The sequence below is a fragment of the Rana temporaria genome, chromosome 1 (genome assembly GCF_905171775.1).
Source record: "Rana temporaria chromosome 1, aRanTem1.1, whole genome shotgun sequence".
Lineage (NCBI taxonomy): Eukaryota > Metazoa > Chordata > Amphibia > Anura > Ranidae > Rana > Rana temporaria.
Window position 1 is genome coordinate 559,190,681 of NC_053489.1, and position 27,180 is coordinate 559,217,860.

The 27,180-nt window shown below is 42.8% G+C and overlaps 1 protein-coding gene across 1 annotated transcript in view; it reads left to right on the forward strand.

Moving 5' to 3' along the window:
* The window catches only part of WWC2 (WW and C2 domain containing 2), a 272,174-nt gene that overhangs the window by 172,236 nt on the left and 72,758 nt on the right, over positions 1 to 27,180 (forward strand). The window contains exons 11-12 of the mRNA XM_040333887.1: positions 7,906 to 8,495; positions 23,855 to 23,978. Coding sequence (XP_040189821.1) covers positions 7,906 to 8,495; positions 23,855 to 23,978 — 714 coding nt within the window. The remainder of the gene's footprint in view (positions 1 to 7,905; positions 8,496 to 23,854; positions 23,979 to 27,180) is intronic.

The following is a 27,180-nucleotide window of genomic DNA, read 5'->3' on the forward strand; positions in this document are numbered from 1 at the left end:
CCTGCCAACTGCTCCCACTGCAATGATCTGCCTGTATTTCATAGAGTAGTATAGAGACAAAGTGATGAAATCAAATCTCTCTCTCTCTCTCTCGATCTGCTTTGACAAATTTTATTCATTTTAGGTAGGGCCGAAACAACTAATCGATTAATCTACAACTAATCAATTATGAAATTAATCGATTAACAATTTTCATAATCGATTAATCGGCCAGTAACATAATGGGGTTAAAAAAAACTAAAATTAGCCCTTTATAGTACAAAAAAGCAAATCGCTACTGTATATATTACTTTCTTTATCGTTACATCACGGGACACAGAGCGGCATTCATTACTATATGGGTTATATGGAGTACCTTCAGGTGTAGACACTGGCAATCTTCAAACAGGAAATGCCCCTCCCTATATAACCCCCTCCCATAGGAGGAGTACCTCAGTTTTTACGCCAGTGTCTTAGGTGTTAGTCATGGTTTAGCTTGCCTCCGCATCCTTGGGATTAGGTGAGCTACCGGTTCTGTCCAAAAAAGCCTGAGCGCTAAAGTGGTCAGTAACCGGACCCCAAACCCTTGGGGTATAGCCCATAATGCTTTCTTTTTAAGAGAGCTGGACCCTGGGCCCAGAACTTAGATAACCTTTGGGCGCCTAATGTTTTCTGTTTGCCAGGGTGCTGTATGGGTCCAGGACAGTGGATCCTTCATGGAAGAAGAAGGTTCCCAGGGCCTGAAGGTCTAGACATCCCCACGGAGATGGGGGAAGATTGGGCCTCTTGCTTTGCAAAGTCCTGCGGCATGGAGCAGGTAAGTAAGGGGAAAACTTGCGGAACTTGGCTCTTAGCAAGTTTTTTCTGGGAGGTCACAGGGGACATGCCTAAAAGTTATGCATTGCATCTGGCAAACCAGTCACATATCATGAAGATAGGATGGCTCTATATGTTGTTATTCCCCTTAAAAAAGTGACCTCCCTGGTAGTATTGGAAAAGCTGTGAGTGGGGCCTTTTGTGTACAAATGTATGTGTGTGTCAGAGAGCTATGCTTACCTGCAAGCCTCCAGGCGATGCTCTATCCAGTCCTCTTCCTCATGCCTGCAAGGCAGGCAAAACGCTGTCCTCCTCGTGTGTTTTCTGGCTGCGGCTGCAGGAACAGAGAGGCCCTTCCTCCCATACACCCCCCCCGTCGGCGGGCACGCGCGCGGCGCGCGTGCACGTGTTTATAGGCGCATTTGGCGCCGTTTTTGCTGGGGGGGAAGGGCGGGTCAGTGATTTAAGGAAGGGGCGGCCCTTCCTTAGATACCACAGTTCATTCAATACTATGGTTTGAGGGAGGAAGGACTGGAGTGAAGCACGGGGCGCCGAGGACACACAGTGGCCGGAAAGAATACTACAGTCTTCAGAAGATTGTGGTTTAGCCTAGGAATAGGCTGTTTTTCTTTTCCATCTCATAGTCTTTTCTTTGGCAATACTACTCAGGGGGATAGAATGTTTTTTCTTGCCTAGATTGAAAAAAAAAAAAAAAAAGTGTCATCTGGGGAAGAGGAAACATTTTTTATTCCCCAAACAGGTGTTTGGGCATTTAACTATTTATAAGTCCCAGGTACCAATAAGTAGCAGGTGTACCTCGGTATTGTACCATGGCATCAAAGAACAAATCAGAGGGTACAAAAGGTGGGGATTCCCCCACAGGGTCTGAGGTCTCGGACAGAGCTATGCCGCTGCTTTCCCCACTGGGAGCCGTTGGGCCATCGGGATCGGGGGCTGGAGCTGACGCGAGTCAACCCAATCCTAAGATGGTCACGGAGGAGGTGTTACTTACCTCTTTAAATGAGATGCAGAAAAGCATGGGAAAAATGATAGCCGCAGCTATGCGGGGTAGTAAGCGGAATAGATCTCCGTCACCCGTGCGCGGACCCTCGGAAGAGGAGGTCCTTTCCTCTGGGGAATTGGACGACCTCTTGGACAAGGACCAAGTAGGTTCAGGGATCGATGATCCGGATACAGAGGAGTCTGGGGCAGTCTCCCTGAGGGAGAGCTGGTGGATTCAAGACTTGACGGACTTGGTCCATAAGGCATTCAACCTGCCTATACCAGATCTCCAGGTATCGACGGTTTCAGCTTTGGGCTCACTGAGGGCGCCTCAAAGCAGTGCGGTGTTTCCGATCCATCCTCTATTGGAGGGAGTCTTGTTCCAAGATTGGAACAAACCAGACAAGGTTTTCTTACCACCTAAGAAATTTTCTGTCTTGTATCCTATGGAAGAAAAGTTTTCCAAGAGATGGGCTTCTCCTGCAGTAGACGCAGCCATCTCATGTGTTAACAAATCGTTAACATGCCCTGTAGAAAACATACAGGTTTTCAAGGATCCAGTGGATAAACGCTTGGAAGCACTACTTAAAAACTCCTTCACTGCTGCAGGGGCAGTAGTACAGCCAGCCGTGGCTGCGATTGGAGTCGCTCAAGCTTTATCGGATCAATTTAAGCAAATGCTTGAACTTATTCCTGCCGAGCAGGCAGAAGAATTTTCGGATGTCCCTAAGGCCATTTGTTTTACGGTAGACGCTATCAAGGATTCTATCCAGCAAGCGTCACGTTTATCGTTATCTCTTATCCATATGAGAAGACTCTTATGGTTAAAAAGCTGGGAGGCTGAGCCCCCATGCAAGAAACTCCTGGTAGGGTTCCCCTTCCATGGAAGTCGGCTCTTCGGAGAAGACCTAGATAAATACATTCAGACCATTTCAAACGGCAAGAGTACTCTCTTGCCAACTAAGAAGAAGGTTCAGGGGCCTGCGTTTAAACGACAGTCCTCCCCTGGACAGGGGCCCTCTAATACTAAGCAGTATCAACGGCCTCCTGCAAGAACAAACTTCGGCTTCAACAGCAGATCACAAAGACAGGCTGTTAGAGGCAAGAGGCAGTGGTTTCGCAAACCAGCAAAACCAGCCCCCAAGTCTACCTTATGAAGGGGCGCCCCCACCCACGAAGGTGGGGGGAAGGCTGCGACTCTTTTCGGAGATTTGGGAAGCCAGCATTCCCGACGAGTGGGTACGGTCTTCCGTGGCCACAGGCTACAAGCTAGAGTTCCTAAGGTTTCCTCCTCCTCATTTCCAGGAGTCGAGGATTCCAAACGATCTGGAGAAAGGAGCCGCATTAAGATCGGCTCTAGTTCATCTACTTTCCCAGGAAGTAATAGTAGAGGTACCAGTCCTGGAACAGGGACTGGGTTTCTACTCCAACCTATTCATCATCCCAAAGCCCAATGGAGATGTCAGGCCAATTTTGGACCTAAAGATGGTAAATGCATACTTAAAAGTCCGCTCATTTCGGATGGAATCCGTGCGGTCAGCAGCTGCCACACTCCAAAAGGACGACTTCATGGCGTCCGTAGACATAAAGGATGCCTACCTTCATGTTCCAATTTATCAGCCACATCAAAGATATCTACGCTTTATGGTGGCTTCGCGTCATTTCCAATTCGTGGCGCTTCCCTTCGGGTTGGCTACGGCCCCCCGCGTGTTCACGAAAGTTCTAGCTCCAATCCTAGCCAAGCTAAGGATTCAAGAGGTCACGATTCTAGCATACCTGGACGACCTCCTAGTCATAGACCACTCGTCTCCCGGCTTGGAGCGAGCAGTGGCCCTCACGGTCCAATACCTCGAGAGGTTCGGCTGGGTCCTAAACCGGGAAAAGTCAGCATTCCAGCCCACAAGGCAATTGGAATATCTCGGCATGAGATTAGACACAGAACAACAAAGAGTGTTCCTACCTCTGAGGAAGGTCAAGGCCATCAAGGTGTTAATCCTACTGGTTCTAAGCAAGAAAGAACCGACTATTCGCCTATGTACGAGACTACTAGGCAAATTGGTGGCTACCTTCGAGGCGGTGCCATACGCCCAGAGCCACACTCGCATCCTGCAGGCAGCCATCCTGTCAGCATGGAGCAGAAGGCCACAGGCCTTGGATATCCCGTTGCCACTCTCATCAAGAATCCGGCAAAGTCTGTGTTGGTGGTTAGATCCTCAGAACCTACTGAAGGGAAGGTCTTTCAGCCCAGTGGCTTGGAAGATAGTGACCACAGACGCCAGCCTAACGGGCTGGGGAGCAATTGTGGAGGGTTCCACTCGCCAAGGTATTTGGGCAAAGCCAGAGAAGCTGTTACCCATCGACATCTTGGAGCTCAGAGCTGTTCGACTAGCCCTCAGGGCTTGGACGTCGAAATTGCAGGGGTTCCCGGTGAGAATTCAATCAGACAATGCCACGGCAGTGGCATACATAAATCACCAAGGGGGAACCAGGAGTCAGGCCGCTCAGAGAGAAGTGAGCTTGATTCTCCTATGGGCAGAGGCTCATGTGCCCTGCATATCGGCAATATTCATTCCCGGAGTGGACAACTTTCAGGCGGACTTCTTAAGCCGCCAGACTCTATGGTCGGGGGAATGGTCTCTGCATCCACAGGTCTTTCAAGCACTCTGCCAAAGTTGAGGAGTGCCGGACGTGGATATCATGGCATCGAGACTCAACAAGAAGCTAGACAGGTTCATGTCCCGGTCAAGGGATCTGATGGCCTGCGGAACCGATGCTCTGGTTTGCCCTTGGCATCAGTTCAAACTTCTTTATGCATTTCCCCCGCTCCAGTTACTACCCCGCCTGCTGCGCAGGATCAGGGTGGAGCGCATACCAGTCATCCTGGTAGCTCCAGCATGGCCCAGAAGGGCATGGTACTCACTAATCCTAAGGATGGTAGTGGGAAACCCTTGGACTCTGCCTCTAAGGCCAGACCTGCTATCGCAAGGTCCGATCCTCCACCCTGCCTTACGGCATCTAAATTTGACGGCCTGGAAGCTGAATCCTTGATTCTCAGGGGTAGAGGTCTGTCTCAGAAGGTAATCTCTACCCTAATCAGAGCCAGGAAACCGGTCTCTAGGGTGATTTATCACAGGGTCTGGAAGGCCTATGTAGGCTGGTGTGAGTCCAAGCTATGGCTTCCTCGCAAATTCACCATTGATAGAGTTTTAAGTTTTCTCCAGCTAGGAGTGGATAAAGGATTGGCATTAAGCACAATCAAAGGACAGATTTCTGCTCTGTCAGTGTGGTTTCAGCGGCCGCTGGCCACCCACTCGCTGGTTAAGACCTTCCTTCAAGGGGTCTTACGTATTAAACCTCCAGTTAAATCCCCGCTTTGTCCGTGGGATTTAAATCTTGTCCTGTCAAGTTTACAGAAACAACCGTTTGAGCCATTGGCTGAAGTTCCTTTGGTTCTACTGACAAGGAAGTTGGTATTTTTGGTTGCCATAGTTTCCGCAAGAAGAGTTTCGGAACTGGCAGCCTTATCCTGTAAGGAACCATATCTTATATTTCATAAGGACAAGGTCGTTCTTCGCCCTCATCCTTCCTTCCTACCGAAGGTCATATCCAGTTTTCATTTGAACCAGGATTTGGTATTACCATCCTTCTTCCCTAAACCTACTTCCAGAAAGGAAGGGTTGCTGCATACCTTGGATATTGTCAGGGCCATGAAGGCCTATCTTAAAGCTACAGAGAAAATCCGAAAAACAGATGTGCTGTTTATTCTACCGGATGGGCCCAAGAAGGGGCAGGCAGCTGCAAAGTCCACCATTTCTAGGTGGATCAAGCAATTAATCACTCAGGCCTACGGCTTGAAAGGGTTGCCTCCTCCAGTATCATTAAAGGCTCATTCTACTAGAGCCATGGGCGCCTCCTGGGCAGCACACCACCAGATCTCTATGGCTCAAGTTTGCAAGGCGGCAACCTGGTCTTCTGTCCACACATTCACAAAATTCTACAAGTTGGACGTAAGAAGGAATACTGATACTGCCTTCGGGCAGGCAGTGCTGCAAGCTGCAGTTTGAGACCCTCGGATCCCGGGGGCTCCTCTTCTTTTTTTGAGTTAAATTTAAAATTTAAGATTATTTTTCTCAAATAAGTTGGATTTATTATGATTTGAGTATATCTCTAAATTAAATCCTTTTGTCTTGGAGATGTTCTCCCTCCCCTCATTGTAAGCATTGCTTTGGGACATCCCATATAGTAATGAATGCCGCTCTGTGTCCCGTGATGTAACGATAAAGAAAAAGAGATTTTTAATACAGCTTACCTGTAAAATCTTTTTCTTGGAGTACATCACGGGACACAGAGCTCCCACCCCTCTTTTTGAGGACCATTTTGGGAGGCATACTGCTTGCTACAAAACTGAGGTACTCCTCCTATGGGAGGGGGTTATATAGGGAGGGGCATTTCCTGTTTGAAGATTGCCAGTGTCTACACCTGAAGGTACTCCATATAACCCATATAGTAATGAATGCCGCTCTGTGTCCCGTGATGTACTCCAAGAAAAAGATTTTACAGGTAAGCTGTATTAAAAATCTCTTTTTCACTGTCCCACAGTAAAAATATTAACCCCTTACAGTAGCGATTATTTGCTCTTTTTGTACTTATTTTGTGTTTTTTTTAACCCCATTATGGTACTAAACATCTCAGGCCCTGGTTCACACCTCTGTTTTTTTATTCTTTTTGCAGAAGCACACTACAGTTCATTTCCATGTTTTCCTATGGGACACATTCACATCCATGATTTTTTTTCAGCTGCTGCGTATTTGGAAAGGGCAAGGACTTTTTAAACGCAAAACGGTGCTATTTTGTTTTTTTTGGTTCAATATACTTCAATGGAGAAGCTGCAGAAAAGCATGTAATGTGTTTTTTGCGGCAATTTGTGTTTTGTAATCTGCCCAAAAAAAAAAAGAAAATGCAAATATTTTTTTTTTAGGCTATTATCCGATTAATCGAAACAATAATCGGCCAACTAATCGATTATGAAAGTAATCGTTAGTTGCAGCCCTAATTTTAGGTGGTTAATCAGGTTTTTTTTTTTTTTTAAGGTGAGGCCAACCAGACCATTTGTGCTCCTCTGTACTCGGATGCCACTGATCACATCTGACCATTTAAAAGACTGGGGCAAGATAACGCTACTACATGTGATGTGACTGATTTGGGGTTTTGTACTTCTGGAGGACTGAAACACTTGGGGTTATTTACTAAAACTGGAGAGTGCAAAATCTGGTGCAACTCTGTATAGAAACCAATCGGCTTCCAGCTTTTATTGTCAAAGATTAAAGGGGTTGTAAAGGGAAAAAAAATTCCCCCCCTAAATAGCTTCCTTTACCTTAGTGCAGTCCTCCTTCACTTACCTCATCCTTCAACTTTGCTTTTAAATGTCCTTATTTCTTCTGAGAAATCCTCACTTCCTGTTCTTCTGTCTGTAACTCACCACTGTAAAGCGAGGCTTTCTTCCTGGTGTGGAAAAAGCCTCTTGAGGGGGGATTGGGCGAGCAGGCAAGTCAGGACACTCTCTACTTTGCAGATAGAGAAAGGAGCTGTGTGTTAGTGGGCGTCCTGACACGCTTGCTCGCCCCCTCCCCCTCAAGAGGCTTTCTCCACACCAGGAAGAAAGCCTTGCATTACGGTGGTGAGTTACAGACAGAAGAACAAGAAGTGAGCATTTCTCAGAAGAAATAAGGACATTTAAAAGCAAAATTGATGGATGAGGTAAGTGAAGGAGGACTGCACTAAGGTAAAGGAAGCTATTTAGGGAAAAAAAATGTTTCCTTTACAACCCCTTTAATGGAACAAGCTGAAGTTTAGAATCTGATTGGCTACCATGCTGAGTGCACCAGTTTTACTTAATCTCTCCCACTGTGTAGGCGTGGGGCAGTTGAACAACAGTAAACTTTATTTTCTAATTATGTGTTTACTTTTACTTTTTTTTTTTTTTAGGAGGCTTTGAGAAAGGATCTTAGATTTTTAAATTTAGCTTCTGTTTTGTTAGTTTGGAAGATTTGGAGACTTATTTACATTTTGTATTTTTTAGAGTGACATTCTCTTGTGTTTCTCTTCCAGCCTCTCTGCCAGCACACTGTCGGTTTCATCAGGCAGCAGCCTTGGCTCTTTGGCATCCAGTCGAGGGTCCTTAAACACCTCTAGCCGAGGCTCTCTGAATTCTCTGAGCTCTACAGACCTCTATTATAACCAGGGTGACCTTGCGGCAGACTTGGACTATCAGTATAAGCTGGACTTCATGCTGCAGGAGAAGAGCAGTTACATTCCATCTGGGCCAATTACTACAATTCATGAAAACGAAGTTGTTCACTGCCATGGCAGCTCTGACTATAGCAATCTAACCACTGCTCAAGAAGACCCACAAGAATCCAAACCTCCCAAGTCTGTGACCTCCTTGTCTTCCCTGTCCTCACTTTCATCCCTGTCCCCACCAGGCTCTCCCCCTGGACTGGAAGGAGCATTCTCCTTGCCTACTCAAGACTCTCTTGGTACAAATTTTGAAAGTTGTGAGCTCCCTGGGATATTCTCTGAAATGAGCATCTGTGAAAATCAGCATCTGTTGGACTCTATTACAGAGCCGTCTCCACCTCTCTTTGAGGAAAAGAGTATAAGGCATCGGGAGAATACTGTATTACATGAAGAAAGTAGAGGTAAGTCATTCCTTAATTCTGTGTGCAAGGATGAGCTATATTTTAGCCATCAGTTTTGGCAATGTGCCAGCTTGTCTTTTTATACAATTGTTAACACAACATATTGTATCTTGAGCCAATTTTTTTATTGTATTTTGACTAGTAGTATTTAAGTGTTTGAATCTCTCTTTGATTTTTTTTTTGCTGTGAGATTCTCCTTCTGTATTTGATATCTGACTCCTTTCGACTATTCTAAACTTAAAGTGGATACAAACCTCATTTATGAAATCTGACCTGGGCACATATATATATGTCGTGTTTACTTATCTCTCTCCAAAGCCCTAAGTCCCGTGTCTTTCTACTTATCAGTATGATAACTTCTAACATACTCCCGACACAGGGGATGTAAAACATATGTAGCAAGATTTGTTTCATTTGTGTGTCATTTGAGGCTGTTCAATTCACTGGGTATAGGAGAGGGTTTACATCCAATTTATAGAAAGAAAAATTTAAACAAACACCCCCTTATCTGTTCTACCTAAAATCAAACCTTAGATGCAGCGTGGTCACACTTTACATTGCCCAGCTCTCCACTGCGTGAACATTATTATTTTTTTATTTTTTAGGGATGCTTGTGTTCCATCGTGACTACAAGCTTCAAACTTGAATAGGATTGGCAGGTTGGCCTCTCTTACAGTTTCAAGAGACTTTTGCTTTAGTTAGTGGTTGTTGGTATTTTTAGATTTTTTTTTTTTTAGATTGTAGAGAATGCAGCACGAGGTGCTGGTACAGAAAGGTGGACGAAAACATCAAACAAATATTTTTTTCTAGCCACTTGACGACCAGGAACGTGCTGTTATGTCGCTGGACTATACGTTGTTATACTGGGATGATGCCTTGCAGCTGCAGGCATCATCCCAGTATTTTGTTTAAGGTCAACAGTCCTTTCTCTTTGCCCCCCCCCCCTTTTCCTCCTGCTGCCTTCTGTTTTCTCAGGCTCTCCTGTACCATCAGGAGACCTGATCGACCAGCTAGTGCTTCCGCCCACTGATCATAGCGAGCTCTGTTTGCCTCTTTGATATAGGAAACTGGAAGCAATGAGCATACATCACTTCCGGTTTCCCCAAGTGTCAACAGGGCCATTTTTTAAAATGAACAGCATAAGATCACACTGATCAAATACTTTTAAGGGCAGAGGAGGGATCTGGGGTCTTAGGCCCCGTACACACGGTCAGACCGAACCGATGAGAATGAACCGAAGTTCATTTTCATCGGACCAAACCGACCGTGTGTATAGGCCATCGGTCTGTTTTCCTTCGGTCCAAAATTTCTAAACATGCTTCAAAACCGAACCGATGGACCGCTGCCCGATCGGACCAAACCGATGGTTAGTACAGAAAAGCATCGGTTCAAAACCCGCGCATGCTCAGAATCAAGTCGAGGCATGCTTGGAAGAATTGAACTTAGTTTTATTCAGCACGTCGTGTGTTTGACGTCACCGCGTTCTGACCCGATCGGATTTTGGAATGATGGTGTGTACACATATCGGGCCGTACGGCCACTTCAGAGGTGAACCGATGAAAACGGTCCGATGGACCAGTCACATCGGTTTGGTCCGACCGTGTGTACAAGGCCTAAGACTCCAGATCTCTCCATAAAGAGTACCTGTCACTGCCTATTGCTATTGCAGGGGATGTTTATATTCCCTGTAAAAACAATGAAAGTGATCAAAAAAAAAAAATATATAAGCGACTGTGTAAAAAAATACTTAAAAAAAAAAATAAAGAATTTAAAGTGCCCCTCACCCTGACCCCTCTGCTTTAAAAATATAATGTTTGGGGTTCTAAGTAATGTTCTAGCAAAAAAAAGACCTGGTGTTCAAGTGGCTAGACAAAGTATCATACATTGCCTAACTTTAACAATAATGATGTGTTCAGTACTGGATAGGCACCTTAAAGGTGTTGTACAGGTTCATCTTTTATTTTCTAAATTGGTTCCTTTAAGCTAGTGCATTGTTGGTTCACTTACCTTTTCCTTCGATTTCCCTTCTAAATTATTTTTTTCTTTGTCTGAATTTCTCACTTCCTGTTACTCCTCAGTAAGCTTTCCACCATCATCCAAGTGGTGGAAATTCATTTAGAACCGCTTACTGAACACCTTACCGAGGAGGAACAGGAAGTGAGAAATTCAGACAAAGAAAAAAACATTTAGAAGGGAAATTGAAGGAAAGGGTAAGTGAACCAACAATGCACTAGCTTAAAGTAACCTATTTAGAAAATAAAAAACGAACCTTTACAACCCCTTTAAGCTACTAAGCTCCATAAACTACAGGATGTTTTCACAAGCAGTTTAGAAGAAACTAAACAATGTGAAATGCAACATAAATCTCCTACTGCTGCCTGAATTTTAACTTTCAGAATATTCGTTTGCAGTGTCTCATAATTACCAGACTAAAATAAAAAAACAAACTACATTTTAGTTTTTAGTTTTGACTATAAAAAAGAAAGTATACCTAAAACTGCCATATAGTCCCAAACACAAGTGATGTGGGGACAAACATTTTATGAAAGTAGGTAGGTGATGGTGCAGTGAGTGCTATCCATGGCACTTCAGCAAAGGAGCAGGGATTTCAAATATTTTTATAAATTGTATATTTAGGGGGAATTAATAAGAAGTGTTTGAGACCAACTTTGAACTGGAACGTGGTGGATCAGCTTTCCATTTTCTAAGCTGTGTGCAAAAACAAGATAGAAGCTGAATTGTTGCTATGGCAATAGCACCATTTAAGATGGAACTTGTCTCAGACGCTTTTTATTTCCCCCTTGGTGTCTGATTTTAGCAGTTGTAGTGACATCCAAGAGAATTGTATAAAGCTTGCCACACATATTGCAATCTAATTGTACATTCTGAGTTTAGATACAATTGGACAGAACTGTATAGATGTGTGGCTCACATAAAATCCAATGTATTCATATAATTTGAAGAGTTTTTTTTTGGAGCCCCTAAGCCTTTCAGACTACAGGAGACCTCTCATCCATGGCTGTATGTGCCACACTTGTAAAGGCAAAATGGTTAGAGAGCAGCACCAAACCACAAAATGTACACGTTATAACTATTTTTTTTTTTTTTTTCCTCTCCCCTCTAAATCTCTGGTCATTTATGATAAAATTCAGCAGGATAACTGGTCATGTACAGGTCATGTAGAGTGAAGTCAAGAAGGCTCTTTACAGTTCGGGAAACAAATGCCATCTCTTCTTTTGTTTGCTGGTTTGTACAGCTAAGAAGTAGTTCTGTGTATAGCAGTCAACATACTTGCTATAAAGGTTGCATTCACACCTGAGCATAGTTTTTCAGAACTTTTTGGGGGAATTTTGGTCTTGCGCTTTTTGGCATTTTTGTACTGCATTTTTAAAGCATTTTTTAACTTTGACATTTTTTATTAACCAATAGAGAAAAATATTATCCGTTTCTTTTTTTGCTAGGTTTTTCAGCTTTTTCATCCGCTTTTATTTATTAATTATTTTATTATTTTTTTTTTGTTAGGGCTAGGGGTTAGTGTAAAGATGTAATTAAATAAATATATTTATTATAGTTTATTATTATTATTGCTTTTTTTGTTAGGGCTTGAGTTAAGTGTATTTAATATTATTTATTTTTGGTTGGGGTTAGCGTTAGGAATACATTTCTTAATAATGATAATATGTTTATTATTCATTTTTATTTAAATATTGCATTTGAGCAGAAAAATGCTCAAAAACACAAAAATAACACATTTCAATGCACTTGTATCTACCTAAATCAAGCTACAAAAGAAGCACCAAAGCTTCATTGGAGCTTCAGGCGTTTGGATTCAGGCCACTTGGAGTGGAGATGTGAACCACCACCATAGAGAAATGTTGATTTATTTATTTTTTCTTCCTGAGTGGTTTGGAGCTTTGAGCTCCAAAACGCTTAGATGTGAATGTGATCCAATAGTGCTTTCTAGCAGCCGAATTTTACTTAACCTCTGTTATGACACCCTGGTATTGTTTTTTTACTATGGGCGATTCTGTGTAAGATAAAAGTGGTCCTGCGGGTGGATCCGCCGTGGGATCACTTTTAGAAGCGTCAGGAGAGGTCCCCTCCTCTCCCGCCGCTTTCTGTTCATTTCCTTATCGGAGCCATTGGTAAAGCGCTTACAACCTTCTCCGTGTATGCTTACTATGGAAGAGTACATGGTGTTACAAGATGGCGGCGGCGGCAAAACATCACTTCTGGTACGCTTTCTGACGGGTCGCCCTCTCCGACGAAACATCCGAACTGATCAGGTGAAGACGTTTGCTGGGCAGGAAGTCGAGTGAGGGCAAGATGGCCCCCACTCGTCTCTATGCCCTTGGAGGACCAAAGTGACCTCTGACATCACTTCTGGTTCTCGGGCCAAAAGTAATTTTTTTTATTTTTTAAGTCAAAATGCAAATAAACAATTTTTTTTCTTTTGCTTTTAAAGGTAAATGAGAGATCTGTGGTCTTTTTGACCTGTCACCCTTATTTCTATTACACGGAATGTTTACATTACTTGTAATAAAAATAAAAGTGATACAAAAATAAAGGGACAGTGTAAAACGGAAAAAAAAAAGTAAGAAAAAAAACTCAACGCGCCCTATCCCTCCGTGCTTGTAAATGCATATATAAGTCGCGCACACATATGTAAACAGTGTTAAAACCACCCCCACACAGATACGGTGTGACATAAAATATTGCAATGATCACCGTTTCATTCTCTAGAGCAGCGGTCATCAACCCTGTCCTCAGGGCCCACTAACAGGCCAGGTTTTATGTATTACTTTGGGGAGATGCAGACTAGAATACTGCAATCACTGAGCAGCAAATCATATCACATGTGATGTATATCAGTTATCTTGCAAACTTGGCCTGTTAGTGGGCCCTGAGGACAGGATTGATGACCATTGCTCTAGAGTCTCTGCTGAAAAAATATATTTCTAATGTTTGGGGGTTCTAAGCAATAAAATACTAATTTTAAATTGGTAAACAAAGTCCCAGAAAAGGCCTGGTCTTCCTGTATTAATCTCTAACAAGCAGGGCCCGCTACTTGCTGTATTGAATTGTATTGTAACTGTACTGTCTGCCCTGATGTTGTAAAGCACTGCACAAACTGTTGGTGCTATATACATCCTGTATAATGATAATACTGGGGGTGAAGCTTGTACGAAAGGACATCCTCATTCAGTTATTCCTAAGGCAGCATGGTGGGTAAACGCAGACCTGCTCGTAACCACCCCCATGACTGGCAAGACAAGGTGAAGATTGTCCTGCTGTGCGCTGGGAAGTGTTTTTGTAGGTTTAGTTTATGCCAACTACAGGGCAGTGATCATGTTGGCATGCCCACCTTTATAAAGCCACAAGACTTTTGCGTTGCAGAAAATGGGCTTCAAGTTTCCCAAAAAGGCCAAGATAAAGTTTTGTTTTACAGTAAAACCTTGGTTTGAGAGCATTTTGCAAGACAAGCTAATTTTTTTTTTTTATTATTTACCTTGATATACAAGTGATGTCTTGATATAAGAGTAGCCTCATGTCACAACTGAGTATAAAAGAGAAGAGAGGCGCCTCTAAGTGAAGCAATATGGTTACATTTAATGAAGGTACAACATTTAGCAACTTATTGCTACACTTAGAGGCGCCTCTCTTCTCTTTTATACTCTGTAGCTCCTGCTGGGGTTTGCTTCTAATCCCCTTGTGGAGGCTTCCATTTGTGGATGGACATTTTATGGTTACACAACCGATCACATTGCTGTAATCTTTTTATATGGACTAGAAACTGAAGGACCCATGAATAAATGGTTGTGGAACAAATCATCTGAGTTTCTATTATTTCTTATGGGCAAATTCACTTTGATATACAAGTGCTTTGGATTACAAGTATGTTTCCGAAACGAACTATGCTCGCAATCCAAGGTTTTACTGTATTATTATGCACTAATTATGTTTGAGGGTTCCTTGATCTTGGGGAGAAAGATGAACATTTTTTAGAACTTCAGGGGTCATAGGGATCCTATGTGGTTAGCGTATACAATCTGGACCTTGCACCATTATTCTCTGTCCTGTGTTGTATGGTAGGAGAATATTCTGCAAATTTTCCCATATGCCTCTAATTACCAGAATAAAAAAATATGTTTTCTGTATTGTTTCTCATCCTGTTGCCTCCCCGGATCATGAGATTTATGTGACCAGCATACATGCATGTCTTTCAGTGAAAAGTGAAGCTAATAATAGACTTTTGCATTTATTCCTTGCCCATTCATAGATCTGCTTTAAAGAGTTTTGTTACACATGTTTTAAAAACATGTCATTATAAATGCTATGGAGCCTGAATTGTCAGACATTTGTGTTTATCAGAATGTCCACTTTGTGTTTTCTAATGTTTTCCCCCCATGGCTCTGTAGTGGCCTTTTCTCAGTGCCCTGAAGTGCTGTGCAGTTTGAACCTGAATGGTGCATTCCCTGTGGATTCTAAGATCACATAGGTCTGTCATTTAAATGTGCCCATCTAATGATCCAATTAAAGTGGATATAGCTGAGGATATGTGGTGTTATGCAAATACAAACAAAAGCGAACCTGGCTACTGATGGCCGTTAGTGTTTCGTGCCTACTAAGCAGCAGTTTTCAAAACCTGGATCACTTTGAGACACAAAACTTAGCATGATTTCTCATTGAATAGACCCCCTACTGCATGGAAACAGTGTGAATTTAATACTTCAGCTTATTTGGGGTAATTTGTGTCTCTACAAAAAAAAAAAAAAATGGATGTAGCAATGCAGTTATTTGCTGTGCTGCTCTGCCATCTTGTGGTCAATATGTTTATTGACATTTATTAGCACAAGCTGTTGCGTTCATTTTAAGCTTCCTATACAAAGAAGTGTATACATCTCTTCTCTAGTAAAATTCAAGGCATGCATGAATAGATTATTAATGTATAAACTATATTGATCGATTAATTTTAAAAGATTTGTTTACACCTTTTTGTAGCGAGGAGGTGGAGAAAGTCAGAGTGAGAGATGCTGTAATACTATGTGGAGTTATACCTGCTGTTTTAGCCTCTTAGAATCTGGAGGTTGTTTGGCGGTGGAGGTTACACAGCCGTGGAATTAGTGAGGTTGCACAGCACCAGACTTTGATTTTTTGGGGGAATTTTTGAACTTTGGTGGACTATGAATAAGAATTTCTTGCACTGGAGGAATTTGTAGGTGCAGTATGTAATGATTCATAATTTTTTATATGAATTTGATGCACATTTAATTGCGCTTGAGCACTTTTTGTGTGTGTGTGTGTGTGTGTGTGTGTGTGTGTATGTATGTATGTATGTATGTATAAAAAAATCTCACAAAAGTGAGTACACCCCTCACACATTTTTGTAACTCTTTTATTATATCTTTTCATGTGACAACACTGAAGAAATTACACTTTGCTACAATGTAAAGTAGTGAGTGTACAGCTTGTATAACAGTGTAAATTCTCTGTCCCCTCAAAATAACTCAACACACAGCCATTAATGTCTAAACCACTGGCAACAAAAGTGAGTACACCCCTAAACCATCGCTGGGGTTTATTAATAGACTGACGACACCTTCATGGATCTTGTGTTTATTTTTCACATATTCTTATATTATATTAATTTCACATTGTCTCATGGTTGTTTATTCAGTTTCACATTTGTTCACACATGTTTTTTGATATTGGGTTTCTTCTTTCCCCCCCCCCCCCGCATGTGTTTCTCTGTCCAGCTAATCACTGGAGCCAATCAGATGTTGGGCGGGACTAATGAAGCACAACCCCCATATGTATATATATTGGAGAATCTTTTTATCTCATTTGTAGCTATGACTAAGCATTAATTGTTAATGCGAAACGCGTCAGCTGTTCATCCCACTGTATGCTGTTGTATGCTGTGCATTTTTTTCCTTTTTAAAATAAAGAGCACGTCTTTTCCCATAAAGACTTCCTGGAGTGCGGCTGTCCATCTATCTTTTCATCTGCTGAGTACACCCCTAAGTGAAGATGTCCAAATTGGGCCCAAAGTGTCAATATTTTGTGTGGCCTCCATTATTTTCCAGCACTGCCTTAATGTGGTCGTAAACCCTTACATACCACTTTTACCTACAGGTAAGCCTAGATTAAGGCTTACCTGTAGGTGCAAGAAATATCTCCTAAACCTACACAGGTTAGGAGATGTTTGCAAAAAAGACAGGCACCGCTGTCTACGGTGCAGGCACACTGTGGAAACCTTTAGAAATGGCGAGCGTGCTGTTTCTAAAGGCAAGCGTGGTGTGACTGGCGGCTCCCGCGCATGCCGTCATTGTGGCTCCGGCCAGTCACAGCGCTGGAGCCGCGATACCCGGAAGTCACTCCAGGAAAGATGGCTGCGACGGAGGAGGGGAGCGAAGACCTCTGCGGGGGCCTCAATCTCAGGTAAGTAATTCATAATGAGCCAGTATGATGACATCACGGAGCTGGTGGATGATGGAGACCTTGCAATCTTCCACCTTCCATTTGAGGATGCCCTTGCAGAAGCTCAATAGTGTTTAGGTCTGGAGACATGTTTGGTCAGTTCATCACCTTTACCCTCAGCTTCTTTAGCAAGGCAGTGGTCATCTTGGAGGTGTGTTTGTTATCATGTTGGAATACTGCCCTGCGGCCCAGTCTCTGAAAGGAGGGGATCATGCTCTGCTTCAGTATGTCACAGTACATGTTGTATTCATGGTTCCCTCAATGAACTATAGCTCCCCAGTGCCGGCAGCACTCATGCAGCCCCAGACCATGACACTTCCACCCCCATGCTTGACTGTAGGCAAGACACACTTGTCTTTGTACTCCTCACCTGGTTGCCACGACACATGCTTGACACCATCTGAACCAAATAGGTTTATCTTGGTCTCATCAGACCACAGGACATGGTTCCAGTAATCCATGTCCTTAGTCTGCTTGTCTTCAGCAAACTGTTTGCGGGCTTTCTTGTCCATCATCTTTAGAAGAGGCTTCCTTCTGGGACGACAGCCATGCAGACTAATTTGATGCAGTGTGTGGCGTATGGTCTGAGCACTGACAGGCTGACCCCCCACCCCTTCAACGTCTGCAGCAAAGCTGGCAGCACTCAAACATCTATTTCCCAAAGACAACCTTTGGATATGACGCTGAGCACATGCACTCAACTTTGGTCGACCATGGCAAGGCCTGTTCTGAGTGGAACCTGTCCTGTTAAACCGCTGTATGGTCTTGGCCATGAGGTGCCATGTTGAACTTCCAGTGACCAGTATGAGAGTGAGACCGATAACACCAAATGTAACACACCTGCTCCCCATTCACACCTGAGGCCCTGTAATGCCCTGTACACACGACCGGTTTTTCCAACGGAATTCCGCTCAAGCTGTGACGTAAAACACTACAACGAGCCAAGAAAATTAAGTTCGATGCTTTCGAGCATGCGTCAACTTAATTATGAGCATGCATGGTTTTTAGTCCGTTGGAATTGCATCCAGACGAACGAAAATTCCGGAAAAACATGTTCTCTATCTAATTCTGTCAAAATTTCCTATTGGAAAAAGTCCGATGGGGCATATACACGGACGGAATAGCCGATTGAAAAGCTTCTGTCTGACTTTTTCCGTCAGAAATTCTGCTCGTGTGTACAAGGCATAACACTAATGAGTCGCATTATACCGGGGCGGGAAAATTACTAATTGGGCCCAATTTGGACATTTTCACTTAGGGGTATACTCACTGGTTTAGAAATAATGGCTGTGTGTTGAGTTATTTTGAGGGGACAGCAAATTTACACTGTTATACAAGCTTTACACTCACTACTTTACATTGTAGCAAAGTGTAATTTCTTCAGTGTTGTCACATGAAAAGAGATGATAAAATATTTCCAAAAATGTGAGGGTGTACTCACTTTTGTGAGATACTGTATATGTATGCGTGTGTGTAATAAAAATATATATATATATATATATATATAATCTATGTATATATCGCTCTAGGGTTGCTGGTTTGAATCCCAACCACGACACTACCTGCGCGGGGTTGGCATGTTCTCCTTCCCAGGTGCTCCAGTTTCCCCCCCACACTCCAAAGATAGATTGTAAGCTCCTTGTGGACAGGGTCTGATGTAAATGTACTATATATGTGATTTGCTGTGTAAATTGATGGCACTATATAAGTACCTGTAATAAAATATTTTTATATATCTATTGGGCACACCTTTCTAACTGAACCAGCATTAGGTATTTCAGCAATTTGAGCTACAGCAGCTCTCCTATTGGATTGGACTACGTGGGCCAGCCTTTGCTTCCCATGTGTATTAATGAGCCTTGGCTGCCCATGACCCGTTGCCGGTTCACTGGTCTTCCTTCCTTGGATCACTTTTGATGGGTTCTGACCTCTTCAGACTGGGAACATCAACTTCAGGGGCAACATGTTCACTTGCTGTCTAATATATCTGACCCACTCTCAGATACCATTGTAATGAGATCATCAATGTTATTCACTTTACCTGTCAGTGGTCATTTCATGTGCATGGTTTCTGCTCAAAAGAAGAATTGGTGTTCAAAGTGACCGAGGGGCCAGCTCAGCCTAGGCATCAGTCCTCTATGCCCTTTAAACGGAAACCCTGTGACTGCAAAGATTTGTAAAACCTGTGGTGGGGAGGGGGGGTGTATTCGGTGTCCATAGTAACTATTCGAATGATTGGGGTGCTAACCTGTAACTACAGAAATATCAGCTGAAATCTGCTGTGGCTGAAGCCGCCTTTTATCCAGTCTTTGATGTGTGCAGTTGATTTATGAGCGTTATGTTTAGATTAAATTTTTGCAAGTCTCATCAAGTTTGCCAACATTATATGATAGTTTGAAGCTAGGCTAATGAATATGACATTTTCATCCACACTGGTATCATCAAGAACCAGAAATGGCTAAATTCCCACTTATAGCATGCCTATAGCATAAAAAAAAATATATATTTTTATATTTAAAAATATTGCTGTTTAATAAATATTAATGTAAAAAGCCGAGCATTGATATTCACTGAAATAGTGCTGGCATGTTCTATCCTACCCAAGGTGAACATTGAACTGTAAACATTAGTTCCTGTCTCTGAAAAGCTTGCCACATGGTTATAGGCTGATTGTACAATCTATTACATTTGGATTGAACTGTATATAAAAAACTGTGTGCGGGCTCACCCACGATCCAATCTCTTTGTAGAAGTTGTATCAGGTTTGTAATGAAACCATATTTGGATTGGTTGGAACATTTTATACTAAAACTAAGCAGATTTATAAATCATCATTTACAATCTGTACTTTCAAATAATTCACTTCCTGTCCCATCGCCAAAATCCAAAGTGACGGGATCCCAGGGTGTCACCAGCACTAGTGTCCCCATTGGAAGATTTCCCATCTAATACTGTTCTGATGTCAACCCAAGAGTTGGGTTTTTCTGTTACTTTTAATTTTGATGAGGACAAATAGAGAGGGAGATTATATCCCCAAGTGGGGCACAGACCGCAATAAAAATTCAGAGGTGTTGTAATCTCTCCTCACTTTATCCAAAAAAGTTTTGCCTTTTTACCCTTGGTTTACATCTATGCATGTTGCGATTTGATGCATTTTTCCGACACGCTTTGCATTCTTTTTTTTGTTTTTTTTATTAATCGGTAAGTAATGAGTGCAAAATTTGATGCGGCATTGATGAAACTTTATACTCTAGATTCAAAGGGGTTTATTTGCAATTATTGGGCTGCGACTTGTCATACGACTTTCTGTTCAAAGTCTCATATTAAGCGAAGTTCCGCTGAAATTTTTTTTTTTTTTAAAGTCAGCAGCTACAAATACTGCAGCTGCTGGTTTTTAAAATATGGACACTTACCTGTCTAGGGCGCCCGAAGCCGATCTGTCTCTCGGGTGCTGCCACCGCCATCTTCGGTAAGGGAATCCGGAAGTGAAGCCTTGCGACTTCACTTCCTGGTTCCCCACTGTGCATGCGCGAGTCGCGCTGCGCAATATGAATGGTCCCTGCTGTCTTCTGGGATCTGTGTGTCTCCCAGATGACAGCAGGAAAGTGGGGGGGGGGGGGCTGGACATGGTGTAGATATTTATAAATGCTGTATAATAATATCCGCAGATACTGCGGCTATCTATGCCCAGAAGTGGGAGCAAATACCTGCATTTAATCCGAAAAACGGAAGTTCCATTTTAGGGTGGAACTTCGCTTTAAGGGTTAGTGTTAGCATTAAATGTTAGGGTTAATGTTAAGGCTTAATGCTAAATGTTAGGGGTTAAGGGCTAGGGTTAGCACTCTAACCCTAAGATGTGACTTTGGACACATAGTCGCATGAAAAGTCGCAGCTCATTAATTGCAATGGAATCCCTTTAAATTTATGTGACTTAAAGTCGCAGCAACTTTGAAAAGGTACTTACATGACTTTGATGCTGCAAATTCGCACTCCAAAGTCACGCTCAATAATTTCCTACTGGCAAAATTAAAATGCTAAATGCTTCATAAACGCAACACGCGCATTTTTGATGCGGTTCAATTGAAGAATCTGCAAACTGCTGCAGTCCCTGACACTTAAAAAAAAAAAAAAAAACGCAGTGGCTGAAAAGGCACAGATTTGAATCTGTCCCATAGGAAACATGTTAAATGGACTATAGTGTGTTTCTGCAAAACGCACTAAAAAACACATAGGTGTGAATCAAGGGTTAGTTACATGTTAAAATTCCAGGAAATCTGGAACAATCAGCAGCTACATCCTACCTATATCTACATTCTGTTGTTTCCCATCCAAGCTTTTCATCTGTTCCATTTCCTGCAAGCAAAACCTGTAATAGAAACAAACGCCCTTGATACCCATTTGCAGCCTTTCTGGGAAAGCTCCTTGATATACAGTCTATACATGGGTTAAATGTTGTAAAAGCGCACCCTTCCTTTCTATAGTATGTCCTGAGCAGGGAGCCTTTACAAGGTGAATGTGAATCCTCCTTCCCTGACATTACTGGAGACTCAACACAAGCTCCTGCTGGCACGATGCGAGTCACAATGACTGTGAAGTCCTTCCAGAGTCACTGTCTGTCATTGCCAGAGTTTCAGGACGGCTGCGTCTATTCCTGCGGGTAATCAATAAATCATGTCACCACCTTCACCTCTTCACACAAGGCTATAATAAAAAGGCTTCTTTATCATTAAAAGGGAGAGAAATCAGCATTCTCCTGTAACACCTTAAAGAAAGACATTCAACAATCAAATGCAGGGAACTTTAAACATCTTAACAAGATGTAAGGGTTGTGCTCAGAAGGGAGCACAGTGCATTTCAACACACTTTTCTCAGTTGTGGATGAAAGCCCCTTATGGAACTTCACAATGTGCCTTTAAATGAAGACTTTTGGCACACTGCAGGAGGCTCGCCTATGAATATGGGTTACGGATGAAAAGTTGAGAGGTGGGACGCATGGTGGAATGCGGTTATCGGGATAATAAAGGGGGCTTTTGACAAGTAGAGATGTAAGCAATGGGGAGGTTTCTTTTGAACATTTACCTTTTCAAACAAAATCATATTTCTTTATTGATATAAAGCGAAGTAAATGGGAAGTTGCTGAATTCCCAAAACACATCAAACATAATAATGTACAAAATAGACTTTTCTTAAACTAAGTATGCTTTAAAAAAAAAATGTAAGTAATCGCTGTAGAAAATCTATAAAATTAGACAAATGAACCATCTTTTCTTTTAAAAGTTAGGCAATTTTGGCTATCTGGGATTTTTACATCAACACGTTTGCTCTTGTTATGAGTTCCAATCTATATAAAGATCGATAGTTTATTTTATTCATTACAGGTACTTATAGTGGCATCAATTTACGCAGCACTTTACATATATTGTACATTTACATCAGTCCCTACCCTCAGAAAGCTTACAATCTAAGGTCCCTAACTCACATTCATACATACTAGGGCAAATTAACCTACCAGAATGTCTTTGAAGTGTGGGAGGAAACTGGAGGTCTCAGAGGAAACCCTGACAGGCAAAAGGGAGAACATGCAGACTCCAGACAGGTAGTGCTGTGGTTGGGATTTGAACCAACGACCCTAGTGCTGCTAGGCAGAAGTACTAACCACTTAGCCCTGGTGCTGACAATAGCCCATAGCTGGTTTATGTTATAGCATAGCCTCTCGTATGGTGTTCAGAGGGCAGCCAGATGCACAGGTATGGTCAGACTATTTCTGAGGCAAAATAATCAGACGCTGTCTTCATAAACACAAATCCTCAGAAGCCAAGTATTTTTGTCTATGCCTATAGAGATGGTGGAGGATGGCACAAACATGATACAGGCAGTCATGGTATTTTTTAATATTTAGGGAACCAATAGAAACAAAGCAAGTTTTTTTAACCTGCTTGGTTGCTTTCTTACCTCAAAATCTATTGGCCCCTATCTATATGTAGCTTAGACAGATCATAGTCCTGTTTGTCCAAAATTGTTCGTACTGGGCAGCAATTATCTGATGTTTTTTGGCACCTACGAGAACTGTACCCAATCCAATGCTGCAGCTGTCCCCTGCAGTGAGAACTGAGTGATCAAACACCTCTGATTGGTCAGTTTTCCTCTCCATTCTGAGCAGAGCCGGAGACCGTCATTTACTGTCTCTCTGCTCTGCCCCTCCAGCGCTCACTTGAGAGCTGGGCTGTGAAGGGGGTGGGAGTGGCTGGCTCAGTCTCCCAGCAGCTCCCTGAGAGGTTGCAGGTCCAGGCATCAAGGTGGATCCGACTGTAAATTCAGGATCAATTCCAAGCCTGAATCAGCTGGGGGATTTCAGCCAAAAGTGGAATTTAGACCCTTTGTCAGTTGAAAGCATGTCACGGTAGTGCAGAACTAAGTGCACTCCTGTGATCCATAGGGGACGTAGGGCCAACATAGCTTTGGCTCTACTTATCCTTTAAAACTGAAGATATTCACATGCCATCTATTCCATTATAAGCCCAAATAATAATGAGTTATTTCTTAGTTTTAAGTAGCTATGCAAATCATTGTGCCTCCACAACTACTGTTTTTTTCTAAATACAGATACAGACTAATTTTACAGAGACATTTTTTCTAGAATGTAGAACTGTTAGTTTTTTTGGCCGTCAACCATATAGCATATAGAAACCATAACTTCTATGGAATAATGGTTGTGAATCAATTGGAAAGTATAACCAAGAGGTGGCAATTTACCTTTAATAACCCCTATATTTATTTAAATATGACATTTTTGTTTTCCTGTTGTATCCTCTATTTTATGAAGAAAGATCATATTTACTTGCTTTTAACATTGTGTTTCCTTTTATTTAACGCTTTAGATGTAAGTTTCCAAAGAAAGCCAGCAGGTGACATTCAGGAAGAGAAGGGAGCTTGTGTTTCTGCGGCCGTGTCTGATGAGTCTGTGGCTGGTGACAGCGGTGTATATGAGGCATGTGCAAAACCGTAAGTATCAAAGACCTTCGAGAGAAGAGGGTTTTTTGTGTTGCATTTTTTTTTTTATGTGTGTCTGTGAGGACATATGGGAGCTGCTGTTGCTGATTTGTATTTAAAGGTACAGGCTTCAGGGCTGTCATCAAATCCTAACTTCAATACTGAGCAAGTCTAACATGGCACAAGCATGCAGATTTTTATTTTCCCCTACAGCTTTAGTGACCTAGCTTACATATAATGAATGATTTCCCACGTCATTCAGGCTGCTGGATCCTGTAGAAATCTTCTGTGCAGGGGGTCTGGTCCTCTTTCTGGTACTGAACTTCCAGCTCTGCCGAGGTTAATAGGTTCAGGTCTCTGTGCTAAACACAATAGAAGAAGCTCCCAAGCGGGACTATCCCCCCTATTTAACCCTTAAGCCCTGGGTCAAAAACTCGTTGATCGTAGACCATGTCCGCAAGGACAGCCGCCACCTCACAGTCACATCTCAGTTCATGTGAGCAGGAGATGGCAGGCGGTAACAGGAGAGCCAGCACCAATCAGTGAGCAAAGCTGTGTCTGCCAGAGATATAAACACTTATTTTGTATTATTGTAGCAGCTGCCTGAGAGGGGGGAATTGGTAAATGGCTAGAACTGTAGTTAAAAAAACAGGCTGCTGTGTGTCATTCTTGGCTCACATCTCTGCATGTTGGGAATGCAAGCAAAGTTGCGTGTGATCCTAACACGCAAGGAATGCGCTGCTCTTTAGCAGACACGTGAGGGTGCCAATAATTCCTAATGGAAACCCCACATATCAAACTGTGTGCGTGATGCGTGTTTTATCGCATTACACAGCCACACTTTTTTCCACTTCATTCATGTCAGCTGCTGCGTTCCACCTGCTATGCAGTGCTATCCAGTGAGGTGTGACATTACAGTATGCCAGGGTTTGACAAATTTGCTTGGAATCTAGGAACCAGCTAAAAAAGTTAGGAGCCAGAAAATGCACCTTGTCCCGCCGAGCTTGCCCGCAGAAGCGAATGCATATGTGAGTAACACCCGCATATGTAAACGGTATTCAAACCACACATGTGAGGTATCGCCGGGATTGTTGGAGCGAGAGCAATAATTCTAGCCCTAGACCTCCTCTGTAACTCAAAACATGCAACCTGTAGAAGTATGGCAATTCATGCGCTAGCTTTCGTGGGCACACACCAGGGTTTGACAAATTTGCTTGGAATCTAGGAGCCAGCTAAAAAAGTTAGGAGCCAGAAAACGCGCCCAGTTCCGCCGAGCTCGCGCGCAGAAGCGAACGCATACGTGAGTAGCACCCGCATATGTAAACTGTGTTCAAACTACACATGTGAGGTATCGCTGCGATTGGTAGAGCGAAAGCAATAATTCTAGCCCTAGGCCTCCTCTGTAACTCAAAACATGCAACCTGTAGAATTTTTTTAAACGTCGCCTATGGAGATTTTAAAGGGTAAAAGTTTGTCGCCATTCCACGAGCGGACGCAATTTTGAAGCGTGACATGTATCAATTTACTCGGCGTAACATTATCTTTCACAGTATAAAAAAATTGGGCTAACTTTACTGTCTTATTTTTTAATTTAAAAAAAAGTGTATTTCCCCCCAAAAAATGTGCTTGTAAGACCGCTGCACAAATACGGCGTGACAGAAAGTATTGCAATGACCTCCATTTTATTCTCTAGGGTGTTAGAATAAAAAATATATATAATGTTTGGGGGCTCTAATTAGAGGGAAGGAGATGGCGGTGAAAAACACATTAGAATTGCTGTTTTACTTGTCATGCCAACGGCCACCACAAGATGGCACCAGATCACAATTAGGAAGCTTAGGCCTGCAGAAGGCCGCAAAGCTGCAACCTCAATTACCGGCAGGCGCGGGCCTGCCACGATCACGCGCCGGGGGTGGTGGGGGCGCACGGAGACACAGGATGACCTTGCATGCGTTGAGTTGCATGCTACTTACCCCTGACCCCTAAACTGTGCATTACATAGTACTGACCTTCGAACGCTGCATTATACATTACTGACCTCTGCACTTCATGTTACATACTACTGACCTCTAAATTCAGCAGTACTTCCTAATGCCCCCTAAACTTTTCAAACCTTCCTTTTTAATGGGGCCATGCTGGGTTATGTCATGGATATGCAATAATGCAATACTGTTTGTCTGTCAGCTTACCTCCTCCATGTGTTCACCTTAGAGGCCAGCCACTCACCTGCCTGCTTAAGTAATCTCTCCTATAGCATGGCTCCACCCCAGGCCCTATCAGGGAACACTATATTAACCTGTGCACTGCAAGCCAGCCATGTTGATCAACAGTGTTTGTTAAGCCATTGTGTGTTTAACCACTTAACCCCCGGACCATATTGCTGGTCAAAGACCAGAGCACTTTTTGCGATTCGGCACTGCGTTGCTTTAACTGACAATTGCGCGGTCTTGTAGCTTCCAAACAAAATTGGCTTCCTTTTTTTCCCACAAATAGAGCTTTTTTTTGGTGGTATTTGATTACCTCTGCGGTTTTTATTTTTTTGCGCTATAAACAAAAATAGAGCGACAATTTTGAAAAAAAATAATATTTTTTACTTTTTGCTATAATAAATATCTCCCAAAAAGATATACAATTTTTTTTTTTTCCTCAGTTTAGGCCGATACATATTCTTCTAAATATTTTTCGGGGAAAAAATTCGAAACAAACGTTTATTGATTGATTTGCGCAAAAGTTATAGCGTTTACAAAATAGGGGGTAGTTTTATGGCATTTTTATTAATATTTTTTTTTTACTAGTAATGGCGGCAATCAGCGACATTATGGCGGACACTTTTGACACATTTTTGGGACCATTGGCATTTTTATAGCGATCAGTGCTATAAAAATGCATTGGATTACTATAAAAATGCCACTAGGGGGCGGGGAAGGGGTTAAGTATGTTCCCTGGGTGTGTTCTAACTGTAGGGGGGGGTGGACTGACATGGGGAAATGACTTATCGCTGTTCATGCATTGTATGAACAGACAGTCAGACATTTCTCCCCCTGACAGGACCGGGAGCTGTGTGTTTAAAAACACAGCTCCCAGTCCTCGCTCTGTAACGAGCGATCGCGGGTGCCCGGCGGTGATCGCACCCGCCGGGCACACGCGTTGGGATCAGGGACGAGCAGGCGGCGCGCACGCGCCCCTAGTGGCCGCTTTGCGAGGTGATGTAGAG